Source organism: Scylla paramamosain, chromosome 19 (assembly GCF_035594125.1).
Source record: "Scylla paramamosain isolate STU-SP2022 chromosome 19, ASM3559412v1, whole genome shotgun sequence".
NCBI classification, from domain to species: domain Eukaryota; kingdom Metazoa; phylum Arthropoda; class Malacostraca; order Decapoda; family Portunidae; genus Scylla; species Scylla paramamosain.
Window position 1 is genome coordinate 9,393,007 of NC_087169.1, and position 18,047 is coordinate 9,411,053.

The 18,047-nt window shown below is 40.4% G+C and overlaps 1 protein-coding gene across 6 annotated transcripts in view; it reads right to left on the reverse strand.

Annotated features, from left to right (window-relative positions):
- The window catches only part of LOC135109616 (uncharacterized), a 375,792-nt gene extending 358,060 nt beyond the window's left edge, over positions 1–17,732 (reverse strand). For 2 of the 6 annotated variants that reach the window (XM_064021044.1, XM_064021043.1), the window contains exon 1: positions 17,564–17,724. In XM_064021044.1, coding sequence (XP_063877114.1) covers positions 17,564–17,649 — 86 coding nt within the window. In that variant the 5' untranslated portion in view covers positions 17,650–17,724. Of the gene's footprint in view, positions 1–17,563 lie in introns of all 6 variants that reach the window. The other 4 variants (XM_064021041.1, XM_064021040.1, XM_064021045.1 and 1 more) reach the window with 3 other exon arrangements.
- Positions 17,733–18,047: the final 315 nt, after the last annotated feature.

Genomic DNA, 18,047 nt, shown 5'->3' on the forward strand with positions numbered 1-18,047 from the left:
TACTGCTGATACATCGACGGCATCTTCATAAAGACCACGAAGAAAGAAGAGATGCTGCCTGCAAAATACGTTGGGGATGAACTTCACCACTGAGCACAGCTTCAATGTAGCAATACCATTCTTGGATATCCTGATAAGACAAGACCAAGAAACCTTCAACGCTGACATCTATAAGAAACCACACAAACCCAGGCTACTCCCTGAATGGGAGCAGTGAGTGCCCCCAATGATACAAGGACTCTACCATTGCACCATATACACAAAGGGTACTAACTCATTGTAACATGTGGAAGCAAGTCCATCAAGAAACAGAACACTCTGCACAAGTGCTACTATACAACAGCTTCAACAAAAGAAACAAACAATTAGATAAAGAGAATCATTGACCTCTGGTAACAAGGAGAAGGAGCTACAAGGAAGAAAGAAGCCATCAACATATTCTACAAAGTGCAGTACACCAGCACCCACAAAGAAGAGAGTTATGAAACAAATATTGAAGAACATCACACCAACTCACCCTGAAAAATGCCTGAACTTGGTCACCTACTATAAAAATCAGAAAACAAGCCAGCTGCTCCTCAAAAACAGGGACAGCGAGACAAAAGAACAACTTCAGCAATCACATGTCATCGATAGCTTCACCTGTAAACAAGGGGACTGTGAAACCCTCCCTTCCACCTATGTCAGCACAATTACAGTGACACCTCACATCAGGCACCCCGAAGAAACATCTGAAAGGACATGAGTCACTGCTTACAAGAAAAATATTAAAAGAAAACACAGAAATCATCATGGCCTGTTCCAATGACAAGCACCTTGCCATCCTAGATGTGCTGTACATCAAGGAAGAAGCATCCAATCAGAAGCCTTGAAAATCTTATCCAGCATGAGAACAGCCAGAACAAAGCAGAACAACCAATCACAACCAGGCACAGGAGACATCAAGCAGATACCAGCCACTCAGACCAGCTATTTATTCTCTCTCCAACCATCAAGAATGAAGCATCCCACTGCAGCCACTGAAGGGTCATGGACCCAAAATCATCAATTGGCAGAGATGACACACTAAAAAGATGTGCTCACACAACACACGAAAGAGAATCAGAGAATTTTAAGGAATAAAGTAAGTCCTTACGAAGATACAAAATACAGAACTTGCCACCATTTTCAACCAAGCACATATACTGTATTAACCGGTGCATTAGACACACTTTTTTCTTGAAAAAGTATCTTTTTTTTTATGTAGGAGGGACACCAGCCAAGGGCAACAAAAATCCAATAAAAAATAAAATAAAACCACTGAGATGCTGGTCCCCAAATAGGGTTTGAAGCGGTGGTCAAAAATTGAAGGATAAGTGTCTTGAAACCTCCCTCTTGAAGGAGTTCAAGTCATAGGAAGGCAGAAAAACAAAACTTGACTGAGTTTCAAAGTTTACCAGAGAAAGGGATGAATGATTAAGAATACTGGTTAACTCTTGCATTAGAGAAGTGGACAATATAGGGGTGAGAGAAAGGAGAAAGTCTTGTGCAGCAAGGCTGTGGTTGGACGGGAGGCATCCAGTTTGCAAGATCAGCAGAACAATTAGCATGAAAATAGCAGTACATGTTAACAAGAGATGCAACATTTCAGCAATGAGGAAGAAGTTGAAGACAGTCAATTAGAGGAGAGTTGATGAGACAAAAAGCTTTTGATTCCACCCTGTCTAAAAGAGCAGTATGAGTGGAGCCCCCCCAGACATGTGAAGCATACTCCATACATGGACAGATAAGTCCCTTGCACAGAGTTAGCAGCTGGGGGGGGGGATGAGAAAAATGGCAGAGATGTCTCAGAATGCCTAACTTCATAGAAGCTGTTTTCGCTAGAGATGAGATGTGAAGTTTCCAGATTAGATTATAAGAAAAGGACAAACCGAGGATGTTCAGTGTAGAAAAAGGGGACAGTTGAGTGTCACTGAAGAAGAGGGGACAGTTCTCTGGAAAGTTGTGTGGAGGTGATAGATGGAGGAACTGAGTTTTTGAGGCACTGAACAATACCAAGTTTGCTCTGCCCCAATCAGAAATTTTAGAGAGATCAAAAGTCAGGCATTTTCCGGCTTTCCTGCATGAACTGTTTACTTCTTGTAGGGTTGGACATCTATAAAAAGACATGAAAAAGTGCAGGGTGGTATCATCAGCGCAGGAATAGATAAATAATTGGAAGAGAGTGGGTGACAGGACAGAACCCTGAGGAACACCACTATTAATAGATTTAGAAGAACAGTGACCATCTACAACAGCAGCAACAGAACAGTCAGAAAGGAAACTTGAGATGATGTTACAGAGAGAAGGATAGAAATCGTAGGAGGGTAGTTTGGAAACCAAAGCTTTGTGCCAAACTCTTTGAAAAGCTTTTGATATGTCTAAGGCAACAGCAAAAGTTTCACCAGACCCTCTAAAAGAGAATGACCAAGACTCAGTAAGGAAAGCCAGATCACCAGTAGAGTGGCCTTGATGGAACCCATAATGGGAATCTGATAGGTTGTGAAGTGATAGATATTTAAGAATCTTCCTGTTGAGAATACATTCAAAAACTTTAGATAGGTAGAAAATTAAAGCAATAGTTTGAGGGATTAGAATGGTCACCCATTTTAGGAACAGGCTAAATGTAGGCAAACTTCCAGCAAAAAGGAAATGCAGATGTTGACAGACAAAGTTGAAAGAGTTTGACTACGCAAGGTGCAAGCACAGAGGTGCAGTTCCAGAGAACAATAGGAGGGATCCCATCAGTTCCATAAGTATTCCAAGGATTTAGGCCAACGAGGGCATGGAAAACATCACTGCAAAGAATGTTAATAGGTTGCATGAAGTAGTCAGAGGGTGGAGGAGAGGGAGGAACAAGCCCTGAATCATCCAAGGTAGTGTTTTTAGAACAGCAGTAAAGAGTGCAGCTTTAGAGATAGATGTGATAGCAGTAGTGCCATCTGGTTGAAGTAAAGGAGGGAAAGAAGAAGAAGCAAAGTTATTGGAATGTTTTTGGCTAGATGCCTGAAGTCATGAGGGGAGTTAAATCTTGAAAGATTTTGACACTTTCTATTAATGAAGGAGTTTTTGAGTAGTTGGAGAACAGACTTGACATGGTTCCGGACAGAAATTTAAAGCGCATGAGATTCTGGTGATGGAGGGGTCAAGTATTTTTTGTCAGCCACCTCTCTTTCATGTATAGCATTAGCACAAGCTGTGTTAAACCAAGGTTTCGAAGGTTTAGGTCGAGAAAAGAGTGAGAAATGTACACCTCCATGCCAGACACTATCACTCCTGTTATGTGCTCACCACACAGAGAAACATCTCTGTCAAAGAAGTAGTAGTCATTCCAAGGAAAATCAACAAAATACCTCCTCAGGTCCCTCCAACTAGCAGAGGCAAAATGCCAGACACCTCTGTTTAGGGAGATCCTGAGGCGGGATTGGAGTGATAGGACAAGATACAGATATGAGATTATAATCAGAGGAGCCCAATGGAGAAGAGAGGGTAACAGCATATGCAGAAGGATTAGAGGTTAAGAAAATATCAAGAATGTTGGGCATATCTCCAAGACAATCAGGAATACAAATAGGGTGTTGTACCAATTGGTTTAGGTCGTGGAGGATAGCAAAGTTGAAGGCTAGTTTGCCAGGATGGTCAGTGAAGGGAAAGGAAAGCTAAAGCTGGTGGTAAACATTGAAGTCTCCAAGAATGGAGATCTCTGCAAAAGAGAAGAGAACAAGAATGTGCTCCACTTTGGAAGTTAGGTAGTCAAAGAATTTCTTATAGTCAGAGGAATTATGAGAGGTATACAGCACAGATAAATTTAGTTTGAGAGTGACTGTAGTCGTAGCCAGATGGTGGAAAACTTCAAATATTCAAGAGCGTGGGCACAAGAGCAGATTAAGAGGGGACCACACAGATAATTGACGAAAATCACTCCAGATTGACATTTTTCATTTTTGTGCTAAAATTGTTCCTTTGCCCTAGAACTACAACTTGGTAAGTGTGAAACACATATATGAGCCATATAACCCATTCCCTGCCCCCCAGAAGCTACGCCTTCCGCGCCCATTCCAGCCGCATTACGATCTGACACACACACACACACACACACACACACACACAGACACACACAGAGAGAGAGAGAGAGAGAGAGAGAGAGAGAGAGAGAGAGAGAGAGAGAGAGAGAGAGAGAGTCCTCTCTCAATAACTGGTTCTCTGCGTCTGACTAAGCGGCAGGATTTGACCTGCTTTCTGTGCCTTATCATGTTTCTGCGATAAAGTCACGCGACTCCTTCGCTCCCTCCCTCTCTCTCTCTCTCTCTCTCTCTCTCTCTCTCTCTCTCTCTCTCTCTCTCTCTCTCTCTCTCTCTCTCTCTATCTCTCTCAGCGTCTGACCATGGGCAAGATTTGACCTACCCTAGCTGTGTCTTATCATGTTTCTGCGATAAAGTCACACCCCAGTCTCTCTCTCTCTCTCTCTCTCTCTCTCTCTCTCTCTCTCTCTGTGTGTGTGTGTGTGTGTGTGTGTGTGTGTGTGTGTGTGTGTGTGTGTGTGTGTGTGTGTGTGTGTGTGTGTGTACAATTTATTTTTATTTATTTTTATTTATTTATTTATTTTTTTTATAACTCAGGGGAGTTCTCCCGGAGCTCATTTGGTGATGGTGGTGGTGGTGATGGTGGACCGTCCACCATCACATATCTATCGGTCTTTATTATAAAATAGCCTTGGAGGCCTAATCGCCTCCTCCTTTTATTCATTGCCTTCATCGTTTGTATCATCTGTTTGAGTCTTTCTTGATCCATGCTGAACTGAAAAATTGTAAAATAGAGCGCTATAATTTTTATCCAATATTTGCAAACTTATACTCCATATGAATTATTAGCAGAAACACATCCTACCAGAGGGATGTCTCGATAGAGTCTGAACACATGTGGCCGAGGCGTCGTAGTACCTACAGGTCACGTACAGGTTCTTGGCAGGAAACTGACAGGTTTACAACGCGCTAGCCTGACAGCTAGTATACCCATCCGCGTGGCGAGCACGTGGTCTCGGGGAAATATTACCTTTCTTTCCCTCAGCGCACACACACACAACATAGGCCTACTCAGTGTGTGTGTGTGTGTGTGTGTGTGTGTGTGTGTGTGTGTGTGTGTGTGTGTGTGTGTGTGTGTGTGTGTTTGTGTGTGTGTGTGTAAGCACGTATTTTATTTATTTATTTTTTTTTATAATTCATATAGTGTATAATTTTATTTCTATAGACCACCATTACCAATTCACGTTTTCTATCATCTACATACTCAAGAAAGAGTACTAGAAAATGGGACACTAAAGTAATTTGCCATTCAAGCCGTGTAACTCAAAAAATTTTTTATTTGTGATTTTCTGAAAACACGTTTTTCCCACTTTCTTGGCCAATATCTCCTGTAATTTCTGCAATACAGAACTAACACTTCACACATGTTTTACATGCATATATATGTATAAAAGTATGTAGCGATTTTGGACAATAAATAAATCTGCTGCTTCTGAAAAAATCACGAATGAGGATGAAATTTTATACTTTTTTTCCAAGTGGCATTTTCAACATATTTCGGAGTGATAGGAGAAATTCCAGAACATAGTTTCATTGCTGAATGTCTTCAGAATACGCTGAAATAGATATCTCATAAAAAAAAAAAATCTACGATTTTAAATTGAATTTTATATGACCGCATATAAAACAAATAAAATATATACTATCTATGACCCAATACTTATGAAACTTGGTCAGAATATGTAAATGCTCATGAGAAACACAATGGTTATAAGACTTTAGCTCTAAGTACAACCTTGGAAAAATTGGAGTCATCTGTGTGGTCCCCCCCAGAGAAAGGGATGAATCATTGAGAATACTGGTTAAATCTTGCATTAGATAGCTAAACAGAATAGGGATGAGAGAAAGGAGAAAGTCTTCTGCAGCGAGGCTGCAGGAGGAGAGGAGGCATGCAATTAGCAAGATCAGCAAGATCTACTGCTATATCATGAATATAGCAGTAGAAAATAACTAAAGATGCAACACTGCGATGATGAGAAAGAAGCTGAAGGCAGTGAGGTAGAGGAGAGGAGCTTTTGATTCCACCCTGCCGAAACAATAATTACTTCCAGTGAGGTCTAAAGCACTGGATCAAGGGATGCTGTGAACTTATCATTAAACCCAGCTGTGACCTCACTGAACATTTTCCTTTGTGTCTCACAACACAAGGGGGCAGTCACAGCCTGCATTCTAAAGACAACTCTCTTCCTCCACACAAAACTACAAGTACCTAATAACACACACACACCTTTCACTCAAAAATTCAAAATTATCATGGTGACTCCTCTACCAGCCTCAGAATCCCCATCTGGGGAGGGGACCACAAATGTCCCCAGGTTGGACTGCTCTTCTGATAACAAACCTAAGTGTCTTCACAGCCCCCTCAACTTTTTCTTCATTAACTTTTGCAACATTAGCAGTCAAAGATCTAATCTTCAATCTGTAGAACACCACCTCTCCTCTTCTAAACCTCATCTTTTCCTCACTGAAACTCACGTGCTTGAAACAACTGACAATATCCCCTTTTCTGTTCCCTCCTACTTTCTGTGTCCTCATTTTCAATCCAAAGCTGGATGTTTCATTTATGTGCACAACGACTTAACCTGCTCTCATGCCCACGCTCTTGAATCTTCTCAGTTTTCCACCATCTGGCTACAACTACAGAGTCACTCTCAAACTAAATTTATCTGTGCTGTATACCTCTCACCCAACTCCTCTGACTATAAGAAATTCTTTGACTACTTAACTTCCAAAGTGGAGCATATTCTGACTCTCTTCCCTTTGGCAGAGATCTCCATTCTTGGAGACTTCAATGTTCACCACCAGCTTTGGCTTTCCTCTCCCTTCACTGGCCATCCTGGTGAACTAGCCTTCAACTTTGCTATCCTCCACAACATAAAGCAATTGGTGCAACTCCCTACTCATATTCCTGACCGTCTTGGAGATATCCCCAACATTCTTGACCTTTTCTTGACCTCTAATCCTTCTGCTTATGCTGTTACCCTCTCTTCTCTGTTGGGCTCCACCGATCACAATCTCATATCTATATCTTGTCCTATCACTCCAATCCCTCCTCAGGATCCCACTTAGCAGAGGTGCCTCTGACATTTTGCCTCTGCTAATTGGAGGGACCTGAGGAGGTATTTTGTTGATTTTCCTTGGAATGCCTACTACTGTAACAGAGACCCATCTCTGTGTGGTGAGTGCATAACAGAGGTGATAGTGTCTGGCATGGAGGCATACATTCATCACTCTTTTTCTCAACCTAAACCTTCCAAACCTTGGTTTAACACAGCTTGCGCTCATGGTATATATGATAGAGAGGTGACCCACAAAAGGTACTTCAGCCTTCCATCACCAGAATCTCATGCACTTTATAATTCTGCCTGGAACCATGTCAAGTCTGTTCTCCAACTAGCCAAAAACTCCTTCATTAATAGAAAGTGTCAAAATCTTTCAAGATTTAACTCCCTTCATGACTTCTGGCATCCAGCCAAAAATATCTCCAATAACTTTGCTTCTTTTTCTATCCCTCCTTTATTTCAACCAGATGGCACCACTGCTATCACATCTATCTCTTCACTCAAACCTTTGCTTAAAACTCTACTTTAAATGAATCAGGGCTTGTTCCTCCCTCTCCTTCACCCTCTGACTACTTCATGCAACCTATTAAAATTCTTCACAATGATGTTTTCCATTCCCTCGCTGGCCTAAACCCTCAGAAGGCATATGGACCTGAAGGGGTCCCTCCTATTGTTCTCTGAAACTGTGCCTTCATGCTTACACCTTACCTAGTCAAACTTTTTCACCTCTGTCTGTCAACATCTACCATTCCTTCTTACTGAAAGTTTGCCTACATTCAGCCTGTTCTTAAAAAGGGTGACCATTCTCATCTCTCAAACTACCGTCCTATTGCTTTAATTTCCTGCCTATCTAAAGTTTTTTTTAATCTATCCTAAAGAGGAAGATTCTTAAACATCTATTACTTCACAACCTTCTTACTTCCAGTAAGAAGGAATGGTAGATGTTGACAGACAGAGATGAAAGAGTTTGACTAGGTAAGGTCCAAGCACAAAGGCACAGTTTCAGAGAACAATAGGAGGGATCCCATCAGATCCATAAGCCTTCTGAGGGTTTGGGCCAGCGAGGGCATGGAAAACATCATTGCGAAGAATTTTTATAGGTAACAAGAAGTAGTCAAAGGAAAAGGAGGAACAAGCCATGAATCATTTAGAGTTTTGAGCAAAGGTTTGAGTGAAGAGTTCAGCATTTGAGATAGATGTGATAGTAGTGGTGTAATCTGGTTGAAATAAAGGAGGGAAAGAAGAAACAAAGTTATTGGAGATATTTTTGGCTCGATGCCAAAAGTAGTTAGATCCTGAAAGATTTTCACACTTTCTGTTAATGAATTTTTGGCTAGTTGGAGAACAGGCTTGGCATGGTTCCAGGCAGAAATATAAAGTGCATGAGTTTCTGGTGATGGAAGGCTCAAGTACCTTTTGTGGGCCACTTCTCTTTATCATGTACAGCATGAGAACAAGCTGTATTAAACCAAGGTTTGTAATGTTTAGGTTGAGAAAGAGTGAGGAATGTACACCTCCATGCCAGATACTATCACCTCTGTTGTGCACTCGGTGCACAAAGATGGGTCTCTGACACGGAAGCAGTAGTCATTCCAAGGAAAATCAGCAAAATACCTCCTCAGGTCCCCCCAACTAGCAGAGACAAAATGCCAGAGGCACCTTCACTTAGGGAGGTCTTCAGGAGGGATTGGAGCAACAGGACAAGATACAGATATGAGATTGTGATCAGAGGAGCCCAACAGAGGGTGACAGCATAAGCAGAAGAATCAGAGGTCAGGAAAAGGTCAAGAAAATGGCCAAGATGGTCAGAAATATGAGTACGGTGTTCCAACAATTGCTCTAGGTCGTGGAGGATAGCAAAGTTGAAGGCTGGTTCACCAGTATGTTTAGTGAAGGGAGAGGAAAGCCAAAGCTGGTGGTGAACACTGAAGTCTCCAAGAATGGAGATCTCTCCAAATGGGAAGAGAGTCAGAATGTGCTACACTTTGGAAGTTAAGTAATCAAAGAATTTCTTATAGATAGAGGAGTTAGGTGAGAGGCATACAGCACAGATAAATTTACTTTGAGAGTGACTCTGTAGTCAAAGCCAGATGGCAGTAAACTCGGAAGATTCAAGAGCATGGGCACAAGAGCAGGTTAAGTCAATGCGCACATAAATGCAACATCCAACTTTGGATCGAAAATGAGGATAAAGTAGGATGCTGATGACAGTCAGTTAAAGGAGAGGAGTTGATGAAACAAAAAGCTTTTGATTCCACCCTGTCTAGAAGAGCAGTATGAGCGGAGCCCCCCCCAGACAAGTGAAGCATACTCCATACATGGATGGATAAAGCTCTTGCACAGAGTTAGCAGCTGGGGGGCAAGAGAAAAAAATAACGGAGATGTCTCAGAACGCCTAACTTCATAGAAGCTGTTTTAGCTAGAGATGAGATGTAAAGTTTCCAGTTCATATTATAAGTAAAGGATAGACCAAGGATGTTCTGTGTAGAAGAGGGGGGACAGTTGAGTGTCAGTGAAGAAGAGGGGATAGTTATATGGAAGGTTGTGTCAAGTTCATAGATGAAGGAATTGAGTTTTTGAGGCATTGAACAATACCAAGTTTGCTTTGCTCCAATCAGAAATTTTAGAAAGATCAGAAGTCAGGAGTTCTGTGGCTTCCCTGCGTTAAATGTTTACTTCCTGAAGGGTTGGACGCCTATGAAAAGGGGTGGAAAAGTGCAGGGTGGTATCATCAGTGTAGGAGTAGATATGACAGGAAGTTTCATTTAATAGATTTAGAAGAACAGTGACCATCTATCACAGAAGCAATAGAATGGTCAGAAAGGAAACTCAAGAAGTTACAGAGAGAAGGATAGAAGCTGTAGGAGGGTTGTTTAGAAATCAAAGCTTTGTGCCAGATTCTATGAAAAGCTTTTGATATATCCAAGGCAACAGCAAAAGTTTCACCAAAATCTCTAAAAGAGGATGACCAGACTCAGTAAGAAAAGCCAAAAGATCATCAGTAGAGAGGCCTTGACATAAACCATACTGGCGATGAGATAGAAGGTTATGAAGTGATAGATGTTTAAAAATCTTCCTTTTGAGGATAGATTCAAAAACTTCAGATAGGCAGAAAATTCAAGCAATAGGACAGTAGTTTGAGGGATTGGAACGGTCACCCTTTTTAGGAACAGGCTGAATGTAGGCAAACTTCTACCAAGAAGGAAAGGTAGATGTTGATAGACAGAGCTGGAAGAGTTTGACTAGGCAAGGTGCAAGCACAGAGGCACAGTTTCAGAAAACAATAGGAGGGACCCCATCAGGTCCATAAGGCTTCTGAGGGTTTAGGCCAGTGAGGGCATGGAAAATATCATTGTGAATAATTTTAATAGGTAGCATGAAGTAGTCAGAGGGTGGAAAAGAGGAAAGAACAAGCCCAGAATCATCCAAGGTAGTGTTTTTAGCAAAGGTTTCAGTGAAGAGTTCAGCTTTAGAAATAGATGTGACAGCAGCAGTGCCATCTGGTTGAAATAAAGGAGGGAAAGAAGAAGAAGCAAAGTTATTGGAGATATTTTTTGGCTAGATTCCAGAAGTCACAAGGTGAGTTAGATCTTGGAAGATTTTGACACTTTCTTAATTAATTTTTGGCTAGTTGGAGAACAGACTTAGCCTGATTCTGTGCAGAAATATAAAGTGCATGAGATTCTGGTGATGGAAGGCTTAAGTACCTTTTGTGAGCCACTTCTCTCTATCATATATATCACAAGAACAAGCTGTGTTAAACCAAAGTTTAAGGTTTAGGTCAAGAAAAAAGAGTAAGGAATGTACACCTCCATGCCAGACACTATCACCTCTGTTATGTGCTCAGCACACAAAGATGGGTCTCTGACATGGATGCAGTAGTCATTCCAAGGAAAATCAGCAAAATACCTCCTCAGGTCTGCCCAACTAGCAGAGGCAAAATGCCAGAGGCACCTTCACTTAGGGGGATCCTGAGGAGGGACTGGAGCAATAGGGCAAGATACAGATATGAGATTGTGATTGAAGGAGCCCAACAGGGAGGAGAGGGTGACAGCATAAGCAGAAGAATTAGAGGTCAGGAAAAGATCAAGAAAATGGCCAAGATGGTCAGGAATATGAGTAGGGTGTTGCACCAATTGCTCTAGGTCATGGAGGATAGCAAAGTTGAAGGCTGGTTCACCAGGATGGTTAGTGAAGGGAGAAGAAAGCCAAAGCTGGTGGTGAACACTGAAGTCTTCAAGAATAGAGGTCTCTGCAAAAAGGGAAGAGAGTCAGAATATGCTCCACTTTGGAAGTTAAGTAGTCAAAGAATTTCTTATAGTCAGAGGAGTTAGGTGAGAGGTATACAGCACCGATAAACTTACTTTGAGAGTGATTCTGTAGTCGTAGCCAGATGGTGGTTAACTCGGAAGATTCAAGAGTGTGGGCACAAGAGCAAGTTAAGTCATTGCGCACATAAACGCAACATCCAGCTTTGGATCGAAAATGAGGATAGAAAAAGTAGGAGGGAACAGAAAGGGGGCTACTGTCAGTTGCCTCAGACACCTGAATTTCAGTGAGGAAAAGAAGATGAGGTTTAGAAGAGGAGAGGTGGTGTTCTACAGATTGAAAATTATATCTTAGACTGCAAATATTGCAGAAGTTAATTAAGAAAAAGTTGAGGGGGGTGGTAAGACACCTGGGGACATTTGTGGTCCCCTCCCCAGATAGGGACTCCAAGGCCAGTGTAGGAGTCGCCATGATAATTTTGAAATTTTGAGTGAAGAGTGTGTGTGTTATTAGGTGCTTGTAGTTTTGTGTGGAGGAAGAGTTGTCTTTAGAGGGCAGGCTGTGACTGCCCCTTTGTGTTGTGATACAAAGGGAAACGTTCGGTGAGGTCACATCTGGGTTTAATGATAAATTCATAGCACCCCCTGAACAGTGCTTTAGACCTCACTGGAAGTAATTATCATTTTGCCAGGTGTCTACTGCCTCTTCCTAAAAGGAGAAGGTAGTAGGCACCTTCTACCACTATTTTCATGCTAACTGCACTTCTGATCTTGCTTACTGCATGCCTCCCCTTCTCCCGTGGCCTCACTGCACAAGACTTTCTTCTTTCTCTCACCCCTATTCTGTCCACCTCTCTAATACATGACTTAACCAGTATTCTCAGTCATTCATCCCTTTCCCTGGTAAACTCTGGAACTCCCTGCCTATTTCTATATTTCCACCTTTCTATGATTTAAACTCCTTCAAAGAGGGAGCTTTCAAGAGACTTATCCTTCAATTTTTTATTACTGCTTCGGAACCTATTCAGGGACCAGCAACTGAATTGGCTTTTTTTTTTTTTTTTTTTTGGTGAGGGGGAAATTTTTGTTGCCCTTGGCTAGTGTCCCTGCTACATAAAAAAAAACATTCTTTTCTGACCATTTTATTACTGGTGTGGATGACAGTCACTGTTCTTCTCCAAAGTTTACTAACAGTGGTGTTCCTCAGGATTCTGTCCTGTCACTAACTCTTCCTACTGATCATCAATAACCTTCTAAAGCAAACTTCTTGTCCTATCCACTCCTATGCTGATGATACCACCTTGCAGTTTTCCACATCTTTTAGTAGATTTCCAACCCTTCAGGAAGTAAACGTTCAAGCAGGGAAGCCACAGAATGCCTAACATCAGATCTCTCTAAAATTTCTGATCAGGCAGAATAAACTTAGTAATGTTCACTTCCTTAAAAATTCAATACCTCCATCTATCAACTCAACACAAGCTTCCAGATATCTATAGCCTCTTCTACAATGATATTCAACTCTTCCCCCTCTTCTACACTAAACATCTAGTTATAATCTAAACATCACTTATAATCTAAACTGGAAATTTCACATCTCATCTCTAGCTACAACAGCTTCTATGAAGTTAGGCATTCTAAGTTGTCTCTGTCAGTTTTTCTCAACTCCCCCTCCCCCCTACCTGCTAATTCTGTAAAGGGGCCTTATCCATCCATGTATGGAGTATGCTTCTTACGTATTGGGAGGTGGGGGTGGGTTCCACTCATACCACTCTTTTAGTCAAGGTGGAATCAAAAACCTTTCATCTTATCAACTTCTGTCCTCTAACTGACTTTTCAGCCTCTTTATCACTGCCACAATATTGCATCTCTTACTATCTTCTACCAGTATTTTCATGCTAACTGTTCTTCTGATCTTGCTAAGTGCATGTCTCCTCTCCTCCTGTGGCCTCACTGCACAAGATTTTTTTTTTCTTTCATCCCTATTGTGTCCACCTCTCTATTGCAAGAGTTGACCAGTATTCTTGATCATTCATTCCTTTCTCTGGAAAACACTGGAACTCCCTGCCTGGTTCTGTATTTCCTCCTTCCTATGACTTGAATTCTTTCAATACGGAGATTTCAAGACACTTATTGTTTTTTATTTTTCTTTCTGACATCTCTATGGGAACTGGCATTAAGTGGGCCCTTATTTTTATTACAATTTTTTTGTTACCCTTGCCTAGTGGCCCTCACATAAAAAAACGCACACACTACAGTTTTTTTTTCAATAAATTTATGATAAAACATAATACATTTTTTTCCACAAAATATTCTTGTAAATAGGGCTATATCTTATGCAGAGATGCGGCTAATATGCCAGCAAATACAGTATAAACAATGGAACCTTGGTTCTCGAGCTTAATTAATTCCTGAATGCTGTCCGAAATCCAAATTGTTCAGAAATTGAAACTATTTTCTGAGACCCAAATTATGGTAAGGCAAATGAATCAATTATGAGTTCAAAATTTTGTTTGAAAACGAATTTGTTGGAAAAGGGAGGTGTTCAGTAACTGAGGTTCCACTATGTATGTATGTATGTATGTATGTATGTATGTATGTATGTATATATATAAATATATATATATATATATATATATATATATATATATATATATATATATATATATATATATATATATATATATATATATATATATATATATATATATATATATATATATATATATCCAGGCCTGCATATTCACTGCTTAGATACCTAACCTAATACTTAACCCCTAACTGGCTGGTGATACACCAGTGCACAACTTACAGAAAGGGCTGGTGATGCATGTGTGTGAGAACATTTTCCTACCTTCAATCAAATACAGGAGGGCGGTAAGTGTTTTGAGCATAAACTGGCAACATTCACAAAGTTGCTGGGTTGTACCAGCTTAGTTTCAGTACATCTAAAACCTTCATAATGGACAGAAAGTTATTCAACTTGTACCGATGTATGAATGGAAGGAAACCACGTGCGTCCACTTGCTTCCGTGATTTTCAATCTATGGATGTATACTAGTATGTATAGTGATGAGTAATGTACTATAGTAATAGACATTACTACACTAGTATACAGTAAGTGATATATTTATAGCATTTATATGACAATTATAACAAGATGTAAAGTTATCAAGCAAATTGTGCTTATCATTTTTTTTTCAAATCTCCAGCCAAAATATGAGGAAAGTACCTTATTTAATGGCTTATAAGATACATGGATTTTAAGACACACCTCAGTTTGGGCAGGCATTGAAGGAAAAAAATAAATAAATAAATAAACGTGTTTAAGCTCTGAATATGAAGTGAAGGATTTCACGTGATATTTGAAGCCCTCTCATATGTATTCAGATCCTTATTAGATCCAAATTTGTATATTTAATTGTATATTTAAAAACCTTAATATTTTTTAAGAGCTACCAACACTAGTCCTTAGACCAATCCTGCTGAGAGATGTAAACAAATATAGCATAGGCAGTGACAATGTCAGAGCTCAGAGAGGTAATAAAGTTTGTACATCATATTTTTTTTCATCATTCTACACATAATTCTAGTTGTGTAATATTTTAGTACATGTTCAAAGCATAAGGATATGTGAAAATAGATTTACCTTATTCTCTGTAACATATTTTTACTTTAAATATTCAATACAGACCATCACCACGAGGCACCCTACCTCGTGACACTCTTCACTTATAAAATCTTTTGTTTTGTTAGGTAGCAAGCTATTTTCTATAAAAAAAAAAACAATAGTTTCTCATTGGGTTCAAGTTTTGTTGAATATGTATGCAAAATAAAAATGTTAAAAGATAGGCTGTATGAAGGTGTCTTATCTCAAGGAATAATGTCATCATACTAAGGAACACAGTGAATCTTGCATGTGTCACCAGGTCTGATGTGTAATCAACCACAATTTTGTTTTGGTACATGCAATGTAAGAACTGTCACTTAATTTCATCCTGACTGGTGTTACTTTATGTGAATTACCAGTAAGTGCGACATGTTATACATTGTTACCTTGCAAAAAAAAGAGTTGTTTTTGCAGTGTAGAAGCAATCATCACTGTTTACATGTGCACAGATGTTTAGGGTTTGATTTAAGGGCTAATGTTGCAATAGACTGTATCACTAGCCACTGTCCCAAAGCTGAACCTTGGCCTTATAAGATGCAGGTTCATTTTCTGAGACTTATTTGGGGAAAAAAGCCACATTTTATAAGCCATCAAATACAGTACATGTAGGTATTTCTGGGAGGAAACATTTGATATGAACATAAGTTCATTAGATTGTTAGATTAGATTAGCATCTTTAGGGAAGCCAAGGGGGTATAGCCCCCTCAGCTGGATTAGGTTAGGTTAGATTACTATCCCTGGAGGGGATCCAGGGGGACACAGCCAACCACCTAGGTTAAGTTAAATTACATTATTATCCCTGAGGAGGGTCCGGGGAGGCATAGCCTCCAGTTAGGTTAGGGTAAGTTACATTGTATCAGTACCCCTGGGGCACACCTCCCAGGTAGATTTTTTGGGCTATTAGATTTCAATTTATTTTTATTATATGGTCCACATAGAAGGGCCATCATGGCAGACCTGCTCACCTCACATCTCCTGACAGTCAACACTGCTAGCACCTACTGATCTCCACTAATACTGAATGTTCCAATCATATTTGATTTATTACTTGATACCCAATCATGTGCTATCATCTATCATGCCTCACATGAGCACAGAATCCTCAACTACCTGTAGTTTGCCCACCTGCAGCTGATGACTTCAGCACCAATGAAAACTTATAAAGTATGTACATTACTACGTTAGGTTAGGTTGTTAGTTAAGTTAGTTTAAGTAAGGTTAGTTAGATTAGGTTAGGTTAGGTTAGATTATTAGTTAGGTTTGTCCATTGTGTGAGTGTTACTACTGTGGTACTTATTTGTGAGAAGGAAACTATTTTTACTGATAGATTTCAGGATTTTTCTTGCTGTTTCAACCAATACATCATTAAGGCCTTTGCAGGTTATACATCTCACTGTTTGGAGCATTTCTATCTCCCTTTTACCTGGTCAGAAATTAATAATAAGTTTAATTTATGGGGGTGTCCAGGGGGATGAGCTTTGCTTCCCCAGTTAGGTTACAAGATGTTAGGTTAGGTCAGTTTACTATATAGGGAGGTCCAAGGAGGGGAAACCCCCACAGTTAGGAGGTTACAAAATGTTAGATTAGATTAGTTTACCTTTATCAGGGGTCCAGTAGACTAGGGGGAGTCGTGGTGGGAAGGGACCATTAGTTGAAACTACAAATTTACCTATTTTGGTCTGTTTTGTATTAATGTTTTTCATTTTGGTAATTGTCTAGAGTCCTTACCGGGCCTTATTACTGGTCTATTCACTTCAATTCTTTTACACATACCTTCACATGCACCTAAAACATCATTTTAAAGTGGGGGACAAATGCCCCCTTCCCTCTAGTCCAGCAAAATTGGGGACATGTGGGAAGGCGGGGTTTTTGGGTGGGGGAGACATAAATCAGCGAGCGATTTTCGGCCAGGTTAGGTTAGGTTAGGTTAGGTTAGGTTAGGTTAGCCTAACCTAACCTAACCTAACCTAACCTGGCCGAAAATCGCTCGCTGATTTATGTCTCCCCCACCCAAAAACCCCGCCTTCCCACATGTCCCCAATTTTGCTGGACTAGAGGGAAGGGGGCATTTGTCCCCCACTTTAAAATGATGTTTTAGGTGCATGTGAAGGTATGTGTAAAAGAATTGAAGTGAATAGACCAGTAATAAGGCCCGGTAAGGACTCTAGACAATTACCAAAAAAAACGCAGATTAATTCAAAGCAGGTTGAAAGCTACCACAAAAAGTTTCGTCCGGAATAGAGACTGGTGAAAGAGCAAAAATTTACCCTCAAGTTATCCTTACAAGACCTTCGGCAGGCACACAATTATACATACGTCCAAACTTTGATGGAGAAAAACAAAACAAAAATAAAATTCACTTGTGGTAATTTATTCACGTATCCCCAGCGTGAGGCCGAGGCGAGTGCCTGACAGTAAGCATTCTGCCAAGATAGTGACTTCCTGACATTCATTGCACCAACTTACTCTTCCAGTGGCCGTTTGGTTGCTTCTCTCACATCTGTGCTGATACCGAAAAACTTTTTGATTACAGTGAGGGCAGTAGTCAACATTTATGAGGAGCAAGAGCCTTGAACCTAATGCTCGTCCCTGTAGGTAAACAACTGAGCGTTGCCGCTACGCGGCTACGAGCACATACTGTTCTTTACCTTGGTAGGGAGGCGTGCTCATCTCATTCATCTCATTTGCACACATTACCAAAAACTGTATTTTCTGTCAGTTAATATACTGGCTAAAAGTAAATACAAGAAGTTGTAGTTTCTCTCTCTCTCTCTCTCTCTCTCTCTCTCTCTCTCTCTCTTAAATAATGTAACCACACACACACACACACAAAGTGTTGGTGTCAATGGCATTGCTGTTTCTGATTATTCACATTTTTAAACCAGGCTCAAACGACAAAAAATAAATAAATAAATAGCAAATAAAAAATACCGACCCCATATTCCAACTC